Source organism: Oncorhynchus masou, chromosome 33, assembly GCF_036934945.1.
Source record: "Oncorhynchus masou masou isolate Uvic2021 chromosome 33, UVic_Omas_1.1, whole genome shotgun sequence".
Classification (NCBI taxonomy): Eukaryota; Metazoa; Chordata; class Actinopteri; order Salmoniformes; family Salmonidae; genus Oncorhynchus; species Oncorhynchus masou.
In genome coordinates, this window is record NC_088244.1 from 18,405,970 (window position 1) to 18,430,846 (window position 24,877).

The window sequence follows — 24,877 nt, forward strand, 5'->3', positions numbered from 1 at the left end:
TGTGTCTAACTCTAACCTGACCAGAGACTAGGCTGCAGAGTGTGTGCCTGGGCACTGTGTGAAGCTTGTACACATCTTTCACCTACTGCATCAACCTTCTTTATCACCAGGTTGCTTGTTTGACACCAACAATCAATACAAAAAGATACTCTGTAATGTTACTTGGTAAGGAGGTCTGGCGAGGAGGTCAGATGTCACAGGTGAATGCTCATACAGTAGTTGAGGAGATAATAACCAAGCATTGGCTACCTCAACATAAAGCCTCATCAGGCACCACATGCATTTATTTAAGTATCATTACAAATGCTGGCAGTGTAGAAGTTTAACATCAAACACAATAGACCACATTAACTGGAATGACATTCACTCTCACGTGTGAAAAAAGCCCCCATTAGCCACACCTCCAACTCTTCTGATAAGCTGTCACCACTACATTGCCCCTGCCGCTACTCAATGTGCATGCGAATGAGTTGTTGGTGTCATGCCCTGACCATAGAGAGCTTTTTATTGTCTATGTTGGTTAGGTCGGCATATGACTAGGGTGGGTCATCTAGGGGATTATGTTTCCATGTTGGCCAGGTATGGTTCCCAATCAGAGGCAGCTGTTTGACGTTGTCTCTGATTGGGGATCATATTTAGGCAGCCATTTCCCCTTCGTGCTTTCTGGGATCTTGCCTATGGATAGTTGCCTGTTAGTATTATCGTTAGCTTCACGTTTCGTTTTGAGATTTATTGTTTTGGTTTTTCTGTGAGTTTTATTTAGAAATAAAAAGATGTGGAACCCAGATCACGCTGCACTTTGGTCCAGTTATTCTTACAATCGTGACAGTTGGAAGCAATTTAGAAACTTTCATTAAATAAAAAATACATTATTTGATTTCAGGCAAATTGAATAAAGTAGGTTGGAAGAACCAAAGGGTAATTTTCTATCATTCCAGACAGTAGAATCACTTCAGATGAACAACAGCCCCACCCCCCTCTTTACAGTGCAAGTGTCAGATTTTTCACAGGCATAGTGAACATACAGCCGAGACAGCTGTGAAAAGTGGAGGGTGTGTGTATGTGCAAATTACTGGCTCTTTAATCGCTTTGGGTCATAAAGACATTTCATAATATTTTAAGTACAAGTACATGAACATCAATGTATTACGTTTAGTCATACTGTATACAGTATACGAGTAGGAATTGTTACAGTTTCAAAGTATGTATATTTTTTAAACAGAATAAAACAATTATTGATGCTTAATAATGCTCTTCTCCATGTACATATTTATTACTGTATCGACTCTCACCTATCACACTTTCACAAAAAACATGGCTAAAGGTCAATCAGATTTGTGAACATAATCCCTAGCTGTGTATTGTATTGTATTGCCGCTTTCCATTTTGTCTGTTGTCAGTAGCTTGTGAGGTGTGGAAACACTTTGTTGCTTTTATGGATTTTGTCTTGTTGCTTTTTGTGCCATGTTGCTCTGTCTGTATGCTACGTCTTGCTTGTCCTATGTTGCTCTGCGTGTGCTCACTGCTCATTGATTGTATGTATTGTAATTGTTTTTAATAACCTGCTCAGGGACTGAGGTTGAAAATTAGCCGTCTGGCTAAACCGGCACTTTTACTGAAACGTTAATTAATGTGCACTGTCCCTGTAAAAAAATACACTCAAACAAACATCAATGTATTACGTTTAGTCATACTGTATACAGTATACGAGTAGGAATTGTTACAGTTTCAAAGTATGTATATTTTTGAAACAGCATAAAACAATGCTTGATGCTTACAATGCTCTTTTCCATTTACATATTTATTACTGTATCGACTATCACTGTTTTCTTCTCAGACACTGAAAAACAGACCAGGCAAGAGGATTTACAAATAGCTCACATTGCTAAGAACGTTCTGTGCAGCATGTCCTCATTTTACTTTTGTTTTTAGTTCTCAACCTATAGCTCATATCTCAAAGTAGCATCAATCATTCTCAAAAAATGATATTATAAGACAATTCATGATCTTTCTCATTCACACTGCAGGATATGATATGATAAGATCCTCACCCTGTATATTTCAACACTATAACCCAGTTAACTGTGGACCAATGGAAGACTGACACCCCAGCCAAGCCTATCGTAGGTCTTTGTGCGCCAAATAAACAATCAATCAACCTGACCACAAACAATCAGACAATCAACTTGACCACAACCCCTAGACTACAGTGCGGAACTGTACGGTGGTGTTCTTCATCTTCTTCTTATAGTCTTCATCAAACTGTTCATTCTGGGCTACAGTGAAATGGTTCTTCCAGTCACCAACCTTTCCTGAAGAGTGGGAGAATGGGAGAGAGAGAGAGTAATGAGCAAAGAAAGGGTGGTGGACATAGAGAGGGGAGGAGGGAACGACTGACAGAGAGAGAGGTATAGGGGAGAAATGGAGAAGTCTACCTTTTCGCATGAATGGAGAGATCTTGAAATCCATGATTGGGAGGGTGGAATAGTTGGCCATGCTGTTCTTCTTCATATTATCAAACTGCACTCGTCCTCTCACCCACTCCTCCTCCTCTGCTGAAGGAGACAAACCTAGAAAGGAGCACAGCCTGTCCAGCTCTCTCCCCGTATCCTGCAGGAAAACACACACTGGATACTGTACTTGTAGTATTATCTAAAAGTATTATCTGCCAGTCCATGTTGTCCTGCATCTGAGTGAGGACAATCCCAAAAGACGATGCATGTGCTGATACCTTTGTCTTAGCGTGGGGACGGTACTGGGCCAGCACTCTCTGTGGGGCCAGGTCTCCATTGACTTTCTCAAACGCTGCATGTTGCATGTGACCCAATGACCAGTCATTCCCTTTGGCTAATAATTCTCTTATGGGTTCGGTTTTGTCTGAAACCTGTGGGAGGAACTTACCCACGTATGTGACCATGCCTAAAAAGGTCCTAACTTCAGCCACGTTCTGGGGGAGGAGCATGTATGTGACAGCACTGATCTTGTCCTTGTCCGGCTCTGTTCCAGCTGCACTGATTCTGTGTCCCAAGAACAAGAACTCTGACTATGAGAAGGTGCCTTTTTCATTGAGTGTCAAACCAGTGTCCTGGAGTCTAGTCAGATCAGCTGTGAGTCCTCATGTTCTGCTCTGTCCCATCCGCAATCGAGCACGTGTCCGCGTGGACTATGACTCCACTTTGCCCATCCAAAAGCTGGGACATGCGTCTTTGTAGTTGGACCGGAAGCGATTCCAAATGGCAAAACGTTGTTTCCGGTTCCGGGTTGGAGCGAGCGGTCGCATCTACACTTCGGTCCGCAGGTAGTATAACTTTTCATTACATTTCATTATAGTACAACGCTTTGATTTGTCTAATCTTAGCAATTTCTTCTTAGCTAGCTACATAGCCGTCTTTGTATCAAAGATAATTGCATAATTATCGTATTTCGTCGTCCTAACGTATCTGCCCAGCAGCTAGCTAAGCAGCTAGCTAACATCCACTGTCCACCAGCACTGTAGAAACTATTACACTCAACTGAACGACTCGATTAGCGTAGTGTCAGCTAGCTACATAGTTGTCTTCGCTGTCTTCGTATCCAAGATAATTGTGTAGTTTAGAGTGTGTAGACTTAGAGTGATTATCTTATTTACCGAGGTTAGCTAGCCAGCTATTTGTCGTCCTTAACGTAGGAGATGCTGCTAGCTAGCTAGCCAACAGCTAGCCAACCTCTACCGAATTGAACTTCAACTACCCGGTCAACATTCCGCGTCGCTCCACAGGTAGTATCACATTTTCATTTCACTTCATTACAGTACAACGGTTTGATTTGTTTGATCGTAGCTAGCCAGCTACATAGCCGTCTTTGTATCTAAGACAATTGTGTAGTCTAGAGCGATTTTCTAGGTTAGCTGGCCAGCTATTGTCGTTCTTTTAACGTAGCTAGCCAGCTAGCCCCCGAATAGCAGCACTGTAGAAACTATTACAGTACAACGGTTTGATTTGTTTGATCGTAGCTAGCTAGCTACACAGCCGTCTTTGTATCTAAGACATTTGTGTAGCCTAGAGCGATTTTCTAGGTTTGCTAGCCAGCTATTGTCGTTCTTTTAAGGTAACGTAACGCATTCAACCTGCTAGCTAGCCAGCTAGCCCCCGAATAGCAGCACTGTAGAAACTATTACACTCGACGGAACGACTTGATTAGTGTAGTGTCAACAACGCAGCCACTGCCAGCTAGCCTACAAAGTCAACAACGCAGCCACTACCAGCTAGCCTACTCCAGCAGTACTGTATCATTTCAATCATTTTAGTCAATAAGATTCTTGCTACGTAAGCTTAACTTTCTGAACATTCGAGACGTGTAGTCCACTTGTCATTTCAATCTCCTTTGCATTAGCGTAGCCTCTTCTGTAGCCTGTCAACTATGTGTCTATCTATCCCTGTTCTCTCCTCTCTGCACAGACCATACAAACGCTCCACACCGCGTGGCCGCGGCCACCCTAATCTGGTGGTCCCAGCGCGCACGACCCACGTGGAGTTCCAGGTCTCCGGTAGCCTCTGGAACTGCCGATCTGCGGCCAACAAGGCAGAGTTCATCTCAGCCTATGCCTCCCTCCAGTCCCTCGACTTCTTGGCACTGACGGAAACATGGATCACCACAGATAACACTGCTACTCCTACTGCTCTCTCTTCGTCCGCCCACGTGTTCTCGCACACCCCGAGAGCTTCTGGTCAGCGGGGTGGTGGCACCGGGATCCTCATCTCTCCCAAGTGGTCATTCTCTCTCTCTCCCCTTACCCATCTGTCTATCGCCTCCTTTGAATTCCATGCTGTCACAGTTACCAGCCCTTTCAAGCTTAACATCCTTATCATTTATCGCCCTCCAGGTTCCCTCGGAGAGTTCATCAATGAGCTTGATGCCTTGATAAGCTCCTTTCCTGAGGACGGCTCACCTGTCACAGTCCTGGGCGACTTTAACCTCCCCACGTCTACCTTTGACTCATTCCTCTCTGCCTCCTTCTTTCCACTCCTCTCCTCTTTTGACCTCACCCTCTCACCTTCCCCCCCTATTCACAAGGCAGGCAATACGCTCGACCTCATCTTTACTAGATGCTGTTCTTCCACTAACCTCATTGCAACTCCCCTCCAAGTCTCCGACCACTACCTTGTATCCTTTTCCCTCTCGCTCTCATCCAACACTTCCCACACTGCCCCTACTCGGATGGTATCGCGCCGTCCCAACCTTCGCTCTCTCTCCCCCGCTACTCTCTCCTCTTCCATCCTATCATCTCTTCCCTCTGCTCATACCTTCTCCAACCTATCTCCTGATTCTGCCTCCTCAACCCTCCTCTCTTCCCTTTCTGCATCCTTTGACTCTCTATGTCCCCTATCCTCCAGGCCGGCTCGGTCCTCCCCTCCCGCTCCGTGGCTCGATGACTCATTGCGAGCTCACAGAACAGAGCTCCGGGCAGCCGAGCGGAAATGGAGGAAAACTCGCCTCCCTGCGGACCTGGCATCCTTTCACTCCCTCCTCTCTACATTTTCCTCCTCTGTCTCTGCTGCTAAAGCCACTTTTTACCACTCTAAATTCCAAGCATCTGCCTCTAACCCTAGGAAGCTCTTTGCCACCTTCTCCTCCCTCCTGAATCCTCCTCCCCCCCCTCCTCCCTCTCTGCAGATGACTTCGTCAACCATTTTGAAAAGAAGGTCGACGACATCCGATCCTCGTTTGCTAAGTCAAACGACACCGCTGGCTCTGCTCACACTGCCCTACCCTGTGCTCTGACCTCTTTCTCACCTCTCTCTCCAGATGAAATCTCGCTTCTTGTGACGGCCGGCCGCCCAACAACCTGCCCGCTTGACCCTATCCCCTCCTCTCTTCTCCAGACCATTTCCGGAGACCTTCTCCCTTACCTCACCTCGCTCATCAACTCATCCCTGACCGCTGGCTACGTCCCTTCCGTCTTCAAGAGAGCGAGAGTTGCACCCCTTCTGAAAAAACCTACACTCGATCCCTCCGACGTCAACAACTACAGACCAGTATCCCTTCTTTCTTTTCTCTCCAAAACTCTTGAACGTGCCGTCCTTGGCCAGCTCTCCCGCTATCTCTCTCAGAATGACCTTCTTGATCCAAATCAGTCAGGTTTCAAGACTAGTCATTCAACTGAGACTGCTCTTCTCTGTATCACGGAGGCGCTCCGCACTGCTAAAGCTAACTCTCTCTCCTCTGCTCTCATCCTTCTAGACCTATCGGCTGCCTTCGATACTGTGAACCATCAGATCCTCCTCTCCACCCTCTCCGAGTTGGGCATCTCCGGCACGGCCCACGCTTGGATTGCGTCCTACCTGACAGGTCGCTCCTACCAGGTGGCGTGGCGAGAATCTGTCTCCTCACCACGCGCTCTCACCACTGGTGTCCCCCAGGGCTCTGTTCTAGGCCCTCTCCTATTCTCGCTATACACCAAGTCACTTGGCTCTGTCATAACCTCACATGGTCTCTCCTATCATTGCTATGCAGACGACACACAATTAATCTTCTCCTTTCCCCCTTCTGATGACCAGGTGGCGAATCGCATCTCTGCATGTCTGGCAGACATGTCAGTGTGGATGACGGATCACCACCTCAAGCTGAACCTCGGCAAGACGGAGCTGCTCTTCCTCCCGGGGAAGGACTGCCCGTTCCATGATCTCGCCATCACGGTTGACAACTCCATTGTGTCCTCCTCCCAGAGCGCTAAGAACCTTGGCGTGATCCTGGACAACACCCTGTCGTTCTCAACCAACATCATGGCGGTGGCCCGTTCCTGTAGGTTCATGCTCTACAACATCCGCAGAGTACGACCCTGCCTCACACAGGAAGCGGCGCAGGTCCTAATCCAGGCACTTGTCATCTCCCGTCTGGATTACTGCAACTCGCTGTTGGCTGGGCTCCCTGCCTGTGCCATTAAACCCCTACAACTCATCCAGAACGCCGCAGCCCGTCTGGTGTTCAACCTTCCCAAGTTCTCTCACGTCACCCCGCTCCTCCGCTCTCTCCACTGGCTTCCAGTTGAAGCTCGCATCCGCTACAAGACCATGGTGCTTGCCTACGGAGCTGTGAGGGGAACGGCACCGCAGTACCTCCAGGCTCTGATCAGGCCCTACACCCAAGCAAGGGCACTGCGTTCATCCACCTCTGGCCTGCTCGCCTCCCTACCACTGAGGAAGTACAGTTCCCGCTCAGCCCAGTCAAAACTGTTCGCTGCTCTGGCCCCCCAATGGTGGAACAAACTCCCTCACGACGCCAGGACAGCGGATTCAATCACCACCTTCCGGAGACACCTGAAACCCCACCTCTTCAAGGAATACCTAGGATAGGATAAGTAATCCTTCTCACCCCCCCCTTAATGATTTAGATGCACTATTGTAAAGTGGCTGTTCCACTGGATGTCAGAAGGTGAATTCACCAATTTGTAAGTCGCTCTGGATAAGAGCGTCTGCTAAATGACTTAAATGTAAATGTAATGTTGAAACAGTAGCGGCCAAACCGTGTTATAAACATTGTGAGTGCCCTACTCTCTGGTGACATCGGTATCTCCTAAAATCCTGAGTGGTATCCAGCTTTGTGATGACCTGTGAGCCATCCAACTGGGCCGGCGACGGTTCGATGTGTCTCTCTCTGCAGAGTGCCTCATTCAAGGTAGTCATGTCCATGCAGATCCTTATGTCCCCATTGGCATTTGGGAACCACCACCGTCCCTGCACACCAGTCAGTGGGACTCTCTATTTTAGACACAGCCTCAATGTCTTCTATCCTCCCCAATTCATCATTTACTTTTACCAATAAAGGGATAGGCACATGGCGGGGGGTGGTAATGGCATTGGGCATGTCATCCTTCTTGAGGCAGATTTTGTAGTCACCTTGTAGCCTAGGAATTTCTTTTTCAAAACTTTGATTGTCAGACAGCTAAAAGTGTCCTCTCCTGTGACATTTCCTGCATTCCTCATCCTTTCCTGGGCAATCTTTCCAGTTGTGGAAAGGGGATTTCCCACATTTGCCACAAATGCTTGAACTGGTTACTGGCCCTGTCCGTGATTGTTTTTTCCACGTCTGTCTCTGTGTTCCCCTCAGGTTTTTTAGCACGGTATGAGAACGCATATATTTCCTCACTCTCTTCACTCTGTCTGCATAGAGCTTCCTCTGTACAGCATTTCCTGCTGTTTTTTACTGTCTCACTGCGTGATTTACAGCTCTGGACAAGGTAAGCTGTGAATCCAACTATAACAGAAAGTTAGATATTTCTTATTCCCACTAAAATCTGATTTTGGATTAGTTCTTTCCTGAGTGAGCCAAGCTGTCAAATTGACAATGTTCCGCTAGGCGGTTTCACCCAGCTTCTGTTTGCGCACATTAAACCAACCACTCCCAAATATAATGTTGTGTCGTCCTACGAAATCTCTAAGGGCACTGCAGTTAAGTTTCTCTTCCTCAGTCAACAGTGAAGCCTTTAATATGTCCTCGGCTTCATCACCCCTAGTGTAAACCATACAATCAACAATCTCAGCGGAGCTAATGCGAAATCTGTCAGCACTAGCCACTGGCCTGTCCAGGTTTGCGCAAGAGCGCATTGAACTTGGGAGTCACCAGACCTGAAATCCCACCAGCTTCTTCAATAGGGTCTAGCTGCAATGTCATCTGTCAGAGCAGTCATCCTTCAGGGTCTCTGTGCTGCTACCTACTGATATGTCATCTCTCAGTGCATCTCTCAGGAAAAGTGGTGGTGTATAAAGGAACCACATTAGGAGAAGTGGGGATTTCAAAAAGAGTCTTTAAATACTAGAAACGCTCTAATTCTATAACAACTAGAACCACTATGGCTTGATATTTCAATTATTATTATTTTAAATATTCAATAATATTCCATATTCAATATTGAATATCACCCATATAATAATATTCAATAGTGTAAAATTAATGTATGCTCTTATAAGTAAAGGTAGCTAACGTTCAAAGACAACTCACATAACTTTGTGGGCTATACTAGGCCTTGTCTCAGGATGGTAAGTTGGTGGTTCAATATATACCTCTTGTGGTCTGGGGCCTGTGCTTTGGCAAAGTAGGTGGGGTTATATCCTGCCTGTTTGGCCCTGTCCGGGGGTATCATCGGATGGGCCACAGTTTCTCCTGACCCTTCCTGTCTCAGCCTCCAGTATTTATGGTGCAGTAGTTTATGTTTCGGGGGCTAGGGTCAGTCTGTAATATCAGGTGTATTTCTCCTGTCTTATCCGGTGTCCTGTGTGAATTGACGTATGCTCTCTCTAATTCTCTCTTTCTCTCTTTCTTTCTTTCTTTTTCTCTCTCGGAGGACCTGAGCCCTAGGACCATGCCTCAGGACTACCTGGCGTGATGACTCCTTGCTGTCCCCAGCCCACCTGGCCGTGCTGCTGCTCCAGTTTCAACTGTTCTGCCCGCAGCTATGGAACCCTGACCTGTTCACCGGACGTGCTACCTGTCCCAGACCTGCTGATTCAACTCTCTAGAGACAGCAGGAGCGGTAGAGATACTCTCAATGATCGGCTATGAAAAGCCAACTGACATTTACTCCTGAGATGCTGACCTGTTGCACCCTTGACAACTACTGTGATTATTATTATTTGACCACGCTGGTCATTTATGAACATTTGAACATCTTGGCCATGTTCTGTTATAATCTTCACCCGGCACAGCCAGAAGAGGACTGGCCACCCCTCATAGCCTGGTTCCTCTCTAGGTTGCTTCCTAGGTTCTGGCACGAGTAACATCCAATAACCCAAGCGATGTCTTGAGTGGCAACTTTCGCACTCCACTTCTCCATATATGGTTCCTTTCAAAACATCCACTCCTTTCAAAAGCCCCTCTTTTCCTGAGAGGTGCACTGCACTGAGATTCCATATCATTAGGTGGCAGTATAGAGACCCTGAGGGATGAGTGCTCTGAGAGATGACGTCGCAGCTGGACCCATCTCGGCTTCTACCTCTTGTAACATTGCCCGCAGTAACATAGGACTCTCTCGTTAACTAGCCCAATTATGATCTACGCTGCTAATCTCTGTTTCTGTGCCCTCCTTGCCTTGAAACAGTCTGTCGGATGTATGATTCACGTGGTAAGTCCTTCACGTTTTTGTGATTATTAAAACCATTCTGACACCATGGAGTATTATTTAAAATAAGTAGGCACGACAAGGTTCAATCTTCAGCATGTCTACTGGCCTATGCTGTGCATGTCCTACATAGGTTATGGATACCCACAAGGGACATCCTACTACAGTACTCTTTCTCACTGAAAGCTAATTCTTGAGATTATCAATATAACAATATAACACGGACATACACACTGCCTTTATGTACGTTAATGAGCAACATAATCTGCAAAGAGGTCAGAACCTTTATGGCACAGGAGGTAGTTGTTCTACTCACCTCCACCATATCCTCATAGAAAACATAGTGGAGTTTTGAGTGAGTCTGTTTCCTCTCCCACCAGCCAGTTACATGGTTGTACCAGGGACCAAACACCACTGAGGAAAGCAGCCATGTGGACATGAGAGGATGTTAGAGTTGAGCGATAGATAGAGTTGCATATATAGTCAGGAAAAATACTGATCAATAAGCCAGAATCACAGAGCCTCATCAACATCTGTACTGTGCTATCTCTCTTACTCATTGTAATTGATTTGTTCACAGACTTGTTCATTCACTCATTTATTCTCTCATTCACTCTCTCTTTCCATCCATGAATCTCTGTAAGAAGTTGTTCCAGTCTCCTGGCTCTGGATGGGCCTGGTTCATACGGTCAAAGTGGAAATAAGACACTGCATTGTCCTTGGCATTACGGGCCACATACACTACCTACAGAGAGAGAGGGAGAGAGAGAGAAAGAAATCGTTGCAATTACAACATAACTTGATGTAAGAGTATATTATTTAATTATACAACGGGTGGGTCTAATCTTGCATGCTGATTGGTTAAAACCACATTACAGCTGGTGTCTGTTCCACAAGTTACCACAGGCTAAAGCTATGCGGTTGAAATGCCTATTTACTCTGTTCCATCTCACTGTGCAATCCACTGTCTCATCAGCCCATCCAAGCCATTTATAAACTTGATCTCCACTATAAAAAGCATCTAGACATTCTCACATGTCTTTTAGACTAGCATTTGTATAAACCTTGGTGTCTGTCTCTCCGACATTTGCAACGTTGTTTCAATATTCAAATTCAGTCTCCAGCGGTCCCATAGTGATGAACGTGTTGGGAGTCAGGACGAGAAAGACAGGCAGGCAGCGTTTCTCAGCCTGTCGAAATCATGAATCAGCTGGCATCATTTTTATGGATATATACAAAGAAATGTCAATAGGAAACAGGTCAAATGAAGTGAAATGCAGATAGTTTGCAGTCTTTTCAGCTTCAGTTTGAAGTGAGTGTTTTAGCTGTGTTGTTGGCTAGCTCCTCTGAACAACAGTGTCCTGACGAGAGAGCATATTTTCTACATCAGGTGAAATCGCGCATCATTAGTTAAAACTTTTTATGGCTGCAGTCCCTGTACAGGGATCAACATCAGGGGAAATTTCAGAGTGACAAGTAATAGTACTCGATAAAACTCAAACTTTCATTAAAACACACATGCAGGGTACTCAATTAAAGCTACACTTGTTGTGAATCTAGCCAACGTCAGATTTTTAAAATGCTTTTCGACGAAAGCATGAGAAGCTATTATCTGATAGCATGCAACCCCCCGAAATACACGAAGTGGCCGTAAACAAAATAATATGCGTAGCCGGCGCTACACAAAATGCAGAAATAAAATATAAAACATTCAGTACCTTTGACGAGCTTCTTTGTTGGCACTCCTATATGTCCCATAAACATCACAATTGGGTCTTTTTTTCGATTAAATCGGTCCATGTATACCCAAAATGTCCATTTATGAAGACCGTCAGATCCAAGAAAGAACTCAGTTTCAAAACGCAACGTCATTTTTTTTAATTAAAAAAGTTGCCAATAAACTTTGACAAAACACTTCAAACTACTTTTGTTATCCAACTTTAGGTATTAGTAAATGTTAATAATCGATCAAATTGATCACGGAGCGATCTGTATTCAATAGCAGCAAGTCAACAATTCATGGACAAATTTCTCTCTTCCATAAATTTCTTATGTACTCGATGACTGGAAGTGCCTATTTCTCATTCCACCAAGGATTAACTTCAACTCAATTCCCAACACTGGCGACATCGTGGGGAAGCTGTAGGAACTGTAAACGGGACCCTATCTATTTTCTCTTGCCATAGACAATACAGAGACTGGCGAGTGATATTTTTTGTGTGTTTTTTTGTGAACAGATTTCCTTGGGGTTTTGCCTGCAACAGACGTTCTGTTATAGTCACAGACATGATTTAACCAGTTTCAGAAACTTCAGGGTGTTTTCTATCCACACATACTAATCATATGCATATACTATATTCCTGGCATGAGTAGCAGGACGTTGAAATTTTGCGTGATTTTTAACAAAAAGCTGAAAAAATTCACATGCTCCTTAATAGGTTCAATTGTTATGGATGTATCCAAATAAATGTCACTAGGAATTCTGGATGCTCTGTTTGACATGACTGTAAGTTAGCCATAGTTGGATAGCTAGCAAACAAGGTATAAGAAAATCGCCAACCAGTATGGCAATCGAACATCTTGAACGAACGACTGAGGGACGTCTATAGATACAGAACAAAAAGACATAACAACTGAGTCCCGTCTCTGGCAACCGAACCGATAGAAAGGATGACCAGCCGGCTTGGGTAGCAACCTTAGATTTCTGATGGGACTACATCCCATGGAAGGATGAAAAAGTATGAATAAATTCCTCAAAATAATGTTTTTTAATGAACATTTGTCAACCCGTTGTATAAAAGTCATAATGCCCTCAAAGCCGGTGTTTGGAGGATATGTTGGTACAGTTTGCCGGACCTCGACTTCATCTCGGGTCCAACAACACCCATGTCAATATATCCTCCTCACACCGGCTTCTCAGGCAATATCACTTAAACAAACCACACAGAAGGAAATGGAAGAGGAAAAAATTAGGACAACAAAAACTGTTTTCAAAGACTGGAGTCTTCGCAATCCACACGGAGACGCACGCTGGTTCTAGAGAGGTTTGCAAAAGTTAGTGTATTGTGTTATGCTGCCCTCCATTGGGGATTCACACAAATTGTGTCATTAATTAAGTTCACTTACTGGACAAAATGCAGCACAGGAGGTTTGAGGATGCATAAATGTTAACCACATGCTATACCAGCAGACATGAGCAGAGTCAGATTCACAGACTACACAGACAACAAGCAGAGAGTTACATATAATGTACCCTGCAGTTCTGCTCCCAGAAGGACTTGGGCACCAACTGGACTGGGAGGTGAGTCTTGATGAGGCGAGGAGAGGTGGATAACTTGTCTGCCAGCTCAGTTCCTGTGTGTACAGAAGGATCTGAATCATTTACTTTTTGGAGATAAGGAGGATTTTTACAGTAAACCTGCTTATTGTCATGTAGCTGGAATATGTGATTTGCACAACTTCTCACAGTATACAATTTCAAGTCATTCAAAAAGTCCTTCAACTTTGTGACAGTAAAAAGGCTGTTGATGAGGACTTAGGTTATTGTATTGTGTGTGGTGTTTTCCGGATTCTGTTTTCAAAGCATGACAAAGATTTGATCTACGCAGACTTTAGTGATGTGTAATCAAGATAAAGGCTTCACAGTGTGTAGAGTTATATCAGGGTTGTATTCTAACCTGGAGGGAGAATATGGAAGTCACTCTCCAGGAAAGGCACCCTCTCATGGATAGGCAGTGACGTCTGACGCTCAGGGGCTGTCTGACCAAAATACAGCAAGTCTAGAATGTAGCAGACCCATGTGGTACCTGGGAGAGAGAAAGAGGGAGAGAGAGGCATGTCAAAGAGCTGCGTCTTTGGTCATCCATTTATCCCTACAAAATGTTGGCAACACACACACACAGACCTGCTTTGGGGTAAGTGGCAATGAGGATATCATCTGGCCTGGCCTGGAAGTTTTGTATGTTCTCCCAGTTGTCAGTGAAACGGTGGATCATGGAGACTCCATGGAAGTCAAAGAGTTTTGGTCGAGGTGGCAGCTCCATCTGTTACAACAACACAGTCCACCTCTGACCAGAGAGATATTATCAGGGAGAGTTACAATAATCAACTATTCACTAATATTCTTGCTTCATTCAAGCATATTCTCCAGGTGACAAGAGATCCCAGTTTCAACATATAATTCCTTGCCAGTTCCCTTGTCAAAAGACAAAGTACAGAAAATTATAGACTGCATACAGTCATGATGACTTTTGTAAAGTACAACTAGCTGACTATGACCATAAGGTTCTATCTGCATTTGTTAAAATTAAGTTGTTGCCATAGCTTTGTTTTGTTCAGTGTTCTCTACCAAGATAGTGCTGTAAATACGCCAATTCATGTTGTTCTGTTCAAATGAGTACTAGATAAAAATAGCTGACTGTACCGACAGACGAGAAACAGGTACAGGGTGTGGATTTAATAAATAGACATGAACAAAGCAAGAGCAGCATCTGGACAGGAAAAACATAACATCAATGCTGACTCAGGAAAGAAACTGAGGAAGTAACAGATATAGGGGAGGTAAATGACATGATGGAGTCCCATAATAAAGTGCACCAGGTGAGTCCCATAATAAAGCTCACGTAATGATGGTGGCAGGTGTGCATAGTGAGGAGTGAACTGGTGAGAGAGAATAAAGTAGACGGCATGGGTCAAAGTAATTGATTTATGACCCTGTGTCATGATGATGTACACATGTCCAAATATGGGCCTCCGGCCAGGCCATCCTGTTCCTGTGGTCACGTGTTAGAGGGTGTGTGTTATTTTATATCTATATTGCATCCTTTGGCCAGCTTCTTCAGGCAGAAGTTTGCATCCTGTAGCTCCAACTCCAAAAAGTTCTGGGACACTGTGAAGTCCATGGAGAACAAGAGCACCTCCTCCCAGCTGCCCACTGCACTGAGGCTAGGGAACACGGTCACCACCGACAAATCCATGATTATTGAAAACTTCAACAAGCATTTCTCAACGGCTGGCCATGCCTTCCGCCTGGCTACTTCAACCTCGACCAACAGCTCCGGCCCCCCCGCAGCTCCTCGCCCAAGCCTCTCCAGGTTCTCCTTTACCCAAATCCAGATAGCAGATGTTCTGAAAGAGCTGCAAAACCTGGACCCGTATAAATCAGCTGGGCTTGACAATCTGGACCCTCTATTTCTGAAACTATCCGCCGCCATTGTCGCAACCCCTATTACCAGCCTGTTCAACCTCTCTTTCATATCGTCTGAGATCCCCAAGGATTGGAAAGCTGCCGCAGTCATCCCCCTCTTCAAAGGGGGAGACACCCTGGACCCAAACTGTTACAGACCTATATCCATTCTGCCTTGCCTATCTAAGGTCTTCAAAAGCCAAGTCAACAAACAGGTCACTGACCATCTCGAATCCCACCGCACCTTCTCCGCTATGCAATCTGGTTTCCGAGCCGGTCACGGGTGCACCTCAGCCACACTCAAGGTACTAAACGACATCATAACCGCCATTGATAAAAGACAGTACTGTGCAGCCGTCTTCATCAACCTTGCCAAGGCTTTCGACTCTGTCAATCACCATATTCTTATCGGCAGACTCAGTAGCCTCGGTTTTTCGGATGACTGCCTTGCCTGGTTCACCAATTACTTTGCAGACAGAGTTCAGTGTGTCAAATCGGAGGGCATGCTGTCCGGTCCTCTGGCAGTCTCTATGGGGGTGCCACAGGGTTCAATTCTAGGGCCGACTCTTTTCTCTGTATATATCAATGATGTTGCTCTTGCTGCGGGCGATTCCCTGATCCACCTCTACGCAGACGACACCATTTTATATACTTTCGGCCCGTCATTGGACACTGTGCTATCTAACCTCCAAACGAGCTTCAATGCCATACAACACTCCTTCCGTGGCCTCCAACTGCTCTTAAACGCTAGTAAAACCAAATGCATGCTTTTCAACCGATCGCTGCCTGCACCCGCATGCCCGACTAGCATCACCACACTGGATGGTTCCGACCTTGAATATGTGAACACCTATAAGTACCTAGGTGTCTGGCTAGACTGCAAACTCTCCTTCCAGACCCATATCAAACATCACCAATCGAAAATCAAATCAAGAGTCGGCTTTCTATTCCCGGAACAAAGCCTCCTTCACTCACGCTGCCAAGCTTACCCTAGTAAAACTGACTATCCTACCGATCCTCGACTTCGGCGATGTCATCTACAAAATTGCTTCCAACACTCTTCTCAGCAAACTGGATGCAGTTTATCACAGTGCCATCCGTTTTTTCACTAAAGCACCTTATACTACCCACCACTGCGACTTGTATGCTCTAGTCGGCTGGCGCTCGCTACATATTCGTCGCAAGACCCACTGGCTCCAGGTCGTCTACAAGGCCATGCTAGGTAAAGCTCCGCCTTATCTCAGTTCACTGGTCACGATGGCAACACCCATCCGTAGCACGCGCTCCAGCAGGTGTATCTCACTGATCATCCCTAAAGCCAACACCTCATTCGGCCGCCTTTCGTTCCAGTACTCTGCTGCCTGTGACTGGAACGAATTGCAAAAATCGCTGAAGTTGGAGACCTTTATCTCCCTCACCAACTTCAAACATCAGCTATCTGAGCAGCTAACCGATCGCTGCAGCTGTACATAATCTATTGGTAAATAGCCCACCCATTTTCACCTACCTCATCCCCACAGTTTTTATTTATTTACTTTTCTGCTCTTTTGCACACCAATATCTCTACCTGTACATGATCATTTATCAATCCAGTGTTAATCTGCAATATTGTAATTATTCGCCTACCTCCTCATGCCTTTTGCACACTTTGTATAGAGACTCCCCCTTTTCTTTTCTTTTTTTTCTACTGTGTTATTGACTTGTTAATTGTTTACTCCATGTGTAACTCTGTGTTGTCTGTTCACACTGCTATGCTTTATCTTGGCCAGGTCGCAGTTGTAAATGAGAACTTGTTCTCAACTAGCCTACCTGGTTAAATAAAGGTGAAATAAAAAAATAAAATAAAAAAAGTAGTCATGGTGATTGATGTCTAGGGGCCTGGTTGAACTGGGGGGGTTGAGTGTTTGAACTTTTGGAACGTGTATGTCCCCCACCCCCAGTTGTATTGCCCTTATGGTTGTTATCTGATGAAGCAGGAATATCCTGGGGTATTGGATGTGGCATATGCATTATAAATATCCAGAACAAGGCCTGTGATTTTTTTAAATAAAGGCCCGAATATTAAACATAGAAAATATGTCTCCTAGTCCAAATCTCGGGGTGCTCTGCAGCTCATGTCATGAATCCAATGACAAAAGCCTGGAGGATGTTTTGCATGAGGCTCCAGAATGTTTTATAGGATTTTTGTGTACAAATGAGGGGCATATGTCTTACATATTCCAACCTGAGGAATCTACGGTTAAGATATTCACAGACAGCTTGTCCAAACCCTTTTATAGGGCAGAACCCGAGAGAATGGCTTACAATAAGACTCGCGCTGTGTCAAATTGAACAGGCCCTGAGTGCTTCAAGTCTACCCGGATATGCATTGGAAGAACAGGTCTGCTGACGAAATGATCTGATGGCTCTAAGAGTCGCTTCAATGGCTTATACCCCGGACTCCGGAGTGACAATTTTAGCATGTGAACAATTTGATAGTGCAAATGCGACGAAAACTGTCAGTTCATATGTATCTTCCAAAGCATGCAAGGATGTAAACTTCTTTATACCAATGTTTAGTTTTAAATGGCGCGATTACCATATTTTCCGAACACTGATGAATAAGCTGGACAGTCTTTTCGAAAATCGTGAACAATTACGGTGATGGCCGAGGTTATCGTTGAGACATACCCAGGACCCACAAGGCCGAAGGCGGATCTTTCCCTGGAGTGAAAACGTCCGGAGGTTCGATGGAGCGGGCAAAAGACTTTGTGATGGGGAATTGGAAACGGATAATGGTCAGGGCTAACCGGACCCTTTATCTGTAAGTTATAGTAAAAAATGTTGAATTATAACGTGTGTTAAAATGTGTGTACTAAATATTCAGAATTAAATCATTGTTTTTGAAAATGTATCTCACCATTTAACGAAAGGGGAAGCGGTCTTTTCTCTCACGCTAGGGTCTGTCGCAGACAACTATAATATCTGAAAAAACATGTATTATTTTATAGTCTTTTCCTACAATGGTATGTTATGAACATTGCGGGTTATTAAAGTTTGTAATAATGTACAACTGCAGGCCTCCAAGGTTTTGTACATAAAACACTCGTGATGCATGTTTAAATATTATTCAAATCTGTTAATTAATTCAAACATGTCTTAAAGGTTGTACGAAATATTTTGGAATTCAATAAAAGGAATTTAAAAACTGTATCTCACCCCTTAACGATGGGAAAATGTATTTCACATCATCACCCAGCTCTGTCGCGAAGGAAAAAGACACGGATAATCAGGGGGCATGCATGAGTGTGCGTGTGACGGAACAGCAGGAGTGTGTGTGTGTGTGCGTTACAGAAAGAAAAGGGTGTGTGTTCAACAGGGGCCCAAGCATGTAGCCCCATTCTATCTGTAGAGAATCATTTGAAACCAAGGTTTGCACTATCAGGCATATGGCATGTCCAGATATCTGCCGACCGCCCGGGGTTAAACACTGATATCCAATCAGCGCCCGGTACCCCACCAACCCGGTTGTAGACAGAATGTCTCGACATCCCCTCCTGTTGTTTGAATTCAACGCCTTTGTTCGCTAAACCAAACATACAGGGTGGTTGCATACAGGATATCTCCCGAAATATACCACAAGGCCCCATGCAAACTCTTTCCGTACTTTCGCAAGTTAGGGACAGAACTTGGAGCATCTATTTTTAACACGGGGCGGCAGGGTAGCCTAGTGGTTAGGTTGCAAGTTCAAACCCCCGAGCTGACAAGGTACAAATCTGTCGTTCTGCCCCTGAACAGGCAGTTAACCCACTGTTCCTAGGCCGTCATTGAAAATAAGAATTTGTTCTTAACTGACTTGCCTGGTTAAATAAAGGTAAAAAAATAAAAAAAATAAAAACACTGTTAGCACAGCTTTAGCACAAACCCACAGGCCCGAATATTTAGCTGCCCGGACAGATTAAAAAATATATTCTGAATAAGTGAATCTCTCCTAATGGATATTTCTGGAGGTGAGTAAGTGAAAAAATATATTTTAAGATTTGTTTGAATATTATCGGGATATTATTGTAATATTAAACCCTTGTTATTTGTGTATTTCAGGCCAAATGCCAATATATGTTAAAAAAAAGTGTATATATCGCGTATAACGGGTAATATTGTCTAACGTTTGTTAGGATCCCAAACATTTATGCAGCATTTACGAGGTTTAACGGATCTGGAACAACATGAGGGGGATTCTCAGTCTCAAAAACCCGGCAGTCAATCCCCATCATCATTTTTTCGCTGTAAGTCCTTATAATTAAACACATACCCAGCAATATTTATATATATATATATAAAAAAAGTGTGTACTATTTTAAAGCTTTTTTATGTATTTACAGCCGACATACAGCCAAGAATGATAAAGGATTCGTTATGGACATCTGACACATTGGGTGACTTGGATGCAACTCTCCCGTTCTGTACGAACGTTTTTTCAAACTCACCGCGAATCCCGGGAACCTCCACCCCCCCCCCCCCCCCCCCCCCGACATATTAAAGACCCCAACAAGCAACGCACAACCAGGGCTCTAGTACATTGCTCAGAATCCACCCCTCCAGAAAAGTACTGCTGGGCAGGGAACTTGCGGCTTCACGAGCAGGCGCTCCATGGACACGGTATGAGACCATTATACATTTTGTTATTAGTTATGTCTTTTTATTAGTTATACCTCTTTTTATAGAATATGTTAAAACAAGGACAAATAATGTTTTTTCAGACTGCCAGGAGACAGGCCCTGCAGAATCGGGAACGCTAGATGAAAAAAGTCACACACCCCCGGTTTCTGCAATTCGTCAGAACAGCCAGCGCCAAAAAAGCCGAGGTATTTTAACGATGTATTGTTAATATATAGTATTATACCTGACATGTATTTGACATTTTATGTATCTAACATATTTTTATATTTAATAACGTATTTTGTATGTATTATTTTCTTTCAGACTCCTCCCCGGCGAAAAATGGCACAGGAGCCCTTTAAAATGCACGAGAGACTTGCCACGAAAGCACACACACATGGGCACAGGTGCGCATGCAGGGCAGTCTTACATACAGACTTAAACCTCCTTCGAGATGTCCAATGGGACCCGCTTAATTAAGAGGTTCGAGCTACGTAGAAGTTGTGTTCAGTTTAATACTTTGACTTGCAAGTATGACGGTGAATACTGCATCTGGTTAGGGTTGTGATAGTTTCTCTCCGCTGATACGCACCAACATATCAGCTTTTGGTAGTGCTGTCATTACCGAATTTAAAAGAAGATTATATATTTCTCATTTGATTTTTACTTTGATTTGTTTTCACAGTCACATGACGCAAAGTGCAACTGCGAGACAGGGTTTAGCCGTGAGTGTGTGTCTGTGGAACCGCGTGCGCCCATAGCTGCCATTAGCGCTGTCAGACTGACATCCACGGAGACATGAACGGCTCCTTCTTCGACCAAGCCCAGGGCGCACTATTCAACAGGAGCCAAGTCCTCGCCGGTACTCTGGTGAACTGCTGCAATGGGACGGACGTGGCAACCAGTGACGGCGGCTCGCTGGCGCTACCTCTGGACGAGCGGAAACTCTTTATCAGTCGCGTCGTCGTACAGATCGCGGTTCTGTGCGTACTGTCGCTCACCGTCATTTTCGGCATCTTTTTCCTCGGGCTGCAACCTCATGATCAAATCGGAGAGTATGATTAACTTTATGGTGAAGGACCGGAGACCTTTCAAAGACATAGAGGCCCCGGTGATGATAGGACTCAGCTAGTCTATGGCGCCGGGATGGTGTGTAGCCGCGCGCCATGGACCCATAGCCTCAACACTCTGTATTTGGGGCGGCACGATGATATGCAATGCGTTTGATTTCCTTGCAAAGTATGTTTGCCAATATAGACTGCAATTGCAGTCAAGCGCGGCCAATTCCTCACATCAAACGTTTAAGGAGAACCAGGAATGCATCGTTGTTTACGCATAGGCTGTTGGATTTGGTTTGTTTTTGACTGTCAACTTGAAAAAAGTAATGGACTCTTGTGATAAAAGTGTTTACACGTTGTTACCTCAAATTATATTTGCAAAAGTCGATATTTCCATGATTGTTTAATAACTTTACGCATGCATATTGTATGTTTTTTTCCATTTCAGTTCTGACAGTAGACTATACATTTTGGACGTGGGAATTCTCTGAAAATATATATTTTTCTTGGTCCCGTTTCTTATTAGCATGTCTGGTAAACACTCAAGGTGCTGGGATCTTGTATGTTTAACAATCCCCATCACTGCTTCAACGACTGTTCTCATGTCCAGTTCAGCATGCACGTGGCTTGGTCTGTAGCCTACAGTACAAAGTGGTATTTGGACCTACTGTTTTTGCACTTTTTGAATGCACCTGATGCTGCATGATTTTTGTACCAAGATGAAACTTGAATGAAAAGTGCAGCATGCTACTTATAAACGTGACGTTCTCGTAAAAAAAATACAAAAAAATACAAAAAACGGCACAGAAGGACACATATACATCTAGAGCTGGGGGATTCCGGCGCACCGAACATTCCCGATGAAACAACCAAAGCGGAGGATAGACCGGTTTTTAATGACATTTCAGATGTTGACGACCAGTTATTCTGTGATGCGGCCAACCTTATTGACCCCGTCAATTATATGGCATCAGTACCTGCAATAGAACAAGAAAGGTTTTTCACATTATTTTCCAGGGCTTTAAAATTGAGGAATGTTTTGCTATACAAACGACTGGGAGTTTTAATTGAGAGACAGTACAGAGACGAGATGTTATTCTGGCATAGAACAATTCCACGCATGTTAAACAGCAAACCGATTAAAAAACGCAAATACAGACACTAAAATCATACATGTAACACCTATCATTCCAGAAATACCCAAAAACGCACATCCTTAATTATCCAAATGGCAGAACTACAGGAACAAGGTGAGACAGTTGAAAGCCTCTTAGCACAGATACCGCCAGAACTCCTAGAAGTTATTAAATGTATGAACGAGTCAGGGACGCCCGATGAAAACCTGTTATCACAGATTCCTGAAGCCCTCATAACCTTAATGAATCGGATGAACGAGAGTCAGACATTTTCTGCCCCTGCCACCCCAACAGCCATAGACCAACCAGTAACGCCCAGGTCTGTAGAGTAAAAAACGCCACAAGATGTTTTTGGGAAATTGGAAAATTGTCTCATAAATCTGGAGGGAGATGGTATTGATAGATGTGTCCGGGTTGTGTACCGGAATAAATTCAACAATACAGAGATTCGACAGTTTTTCAATTTCCTATGGGTGAATCAGAATCTTGACTATGCGGTGTTTTACGTAATGATACTGGACACTCTGAACGATCTGTTAGAGACGGCAAGAGATTATGGCGAACCACGTGATGTCTTACATTTGGAAATTTGTGGAGATATACTGTGTTATGCAGGCTCTCTTATTTTACCCAATGGCGAAGCAGATCTTGAACAATTTATCGCGCTGCTAGACCGCCTTGTTCAGTCAAATTTAGCCATCATAGCAGATCGGACCCTCGAGCTTGTAGTGCAAATAATACGTCAACCCCAGGGTGGTGGTGGGCAGAGAAGGAAGCTTGATAGCCTAATGCAGTCAGAAATCATAAGCAATAAAAGGGCCTACCTCATAAACGTTCACAATCCCGATAATAATCTATGTTTTGCAATAGGCCTAGCGCATTTACTTAACCCTGGATGTACTGATCTGACGGCATTGCAAAAGGCTAGAGAGATCCAAACGGCGGTGGGTCTCGGTATACAGGATGCGGTGGCTTTCTCGGACATAGTCAAATTTGAAAACTTTATGAATATCAAGATTGTGGTTTTGTACCACAGTAGAGCTAATGCAGCTCTCTTGAAGTTCCAAAACACCCCCCAACCGCATCCTCAGATTCTGTACTTTTATGTGCAAAACTAACATTACTACGCCTTTACCAACATCACAGCGTTCATAGGGGCCCCATATGTGTGTCCATCCTGCCATACCGGCTACACCCAAAAGGGGGGCACTCGTGCCGTTATAACTGTTCAGTATGTCAGGATGTAGATTTCCCAATGCACCCTTAAATTTGACACCTTGTGAGGATTGCCACCGCACATGTCGTTCGACCTACTGTTATGAAAAACACAACATTGAAACATGGCACCCCAAGGCATGTAGATCTGTAAGCATTTGTGCCATTAACAAGAAATGCCCAAAATGTCATTGCAATTCCAACCTTAAAATAGATAGCCCTAAACCGCATGTGTGTGGAATCATACATTGTCCAATCTGTAAAGGGCCTTTGAAAAGCAGAGACGCTGAAGTGGTTCAAGAAGTGCCACACGAGTGTTATATTCAGCCCTTGGCTGAAGATGAACATGCAGAGAAATATGTGTTCTATGATTTTGAGACAAATCAGCAATCGGGGGATCATTTGCCTATTTTTGTATCTACCATGACATTCAAGGGGGAAAAGTGGTCGACAGAAGGATCCAATTGTGCACTACTCTTTCTAAAACATTGTAGAAAGCCACAGTACAGAAACTTCCCGTTTATAGCCCACAATGCTAGAGCCTACGATTCTTACCTGCTTCTGAATCCATTGATACAGCAAGGCGTGGCACCCAGGGTCATAGCTCAAGGTAGTAAAATCTTGTGTTTTGTAGACCCAGCCTTCAACCAGAGATACATTGACAGTTTAAGCTTCTTACCCATGCGATTGGCTCAAATGCCAGAGGCCTTGGGTTTTGAAAAATTTGGTGAAAGGCTGGTTCCTCCACATCTTCACATCTGAGGAGAATCTACATTATGTCGGATCACATCCCAGCCCAGAAATGTACGGGTGTGATCAAATGTCTCCCAAAGAGCGTGAGAGATTCATGACGTGGTACGAGACAGTAAGACATGGCACCTTTGATTTCCATAAAGAGATGGAATCATACTGTGACAATGATGTGGTTATACTTTGTGAAGGATGTCTCAGATTCAGAGAAGATGTAATCAAAGATGCAGGCATTGACCCCTGGAGTTGTACAACTATTGCTTCGGCATGCATGAAACCTATCGTACACACTATATGCCTACAGCCTCTATAGCTATCCCCTCGCCTGACAACTACTGACACCAAGTCAAGTCATACTCTAGTGGGTCCATTCAATGGTTGGAGTATATGGCCCAGGATAAAGACATTTTTATTCAACATGCCTTGAATCGGGGGGAGAAGGCATTTGGCTCTTACCATGTAGATGGCTACACCCAGATTGACGGGGTTGAGACCGTGTATGAGTACAACGGTTGTTTCTTCCATGGTTGCAAATCTTGCTTTGTGCCCCAGACCAGGTGTGTCCGACCCAAAATACTTTTTTTCCAGCCAAAGATAGCAGTCACAAAAAGCACAAATAGAGACAAAAAATTAATCACTAACCTTTGATGATCTTCATCAGATGACACTCATAGGACTTCATGTTACACAATACATGTATGTTTTGTTTGATAAAGTTCATATTTATCAAAATATGAGTTTACAATGGCGCGTTACATTCACTAGTTCCAAAAACATTCAGTGGTTTTGCATAGCCACATCA

General features: G+C 44.3%; 1 protein-coding gene and 1 pseudogene across 1 annotated transcript; one reads left to right on the top strand and one right to left on the bottom strand.

Moving 5' to 3' along the window:
* Positions 1-1,059: 1,059 nt before the first annotated feature.
* On the bottom strand, positions 1,060-24,615 carry LOC135527951 (cytosolic sulfotransferase 3-like). The gene is given in 8 exon segments (XM_064956640.1): positions 1,060-2,312; positions 2,436-2,610; positions 10,410-10,507; positions 10,688-10,838; positions 13,347-13,447; positions 13,771-13,899; positions 13,998-14,136; positions 24,532-24,615. Coding segments are annotated over 8 exon segments (975 nt in total). The 5' UTR covers positions 24,601-24,615; the 3' UTR covers positions 1,060-2,199.
* Positions 20,321-21,491, top strand: LOC135527950 (reprimo-like protein; annotated as a pseudogene).
* Positions 24,616-24,877: the final 262 nt, after the last annotated feature.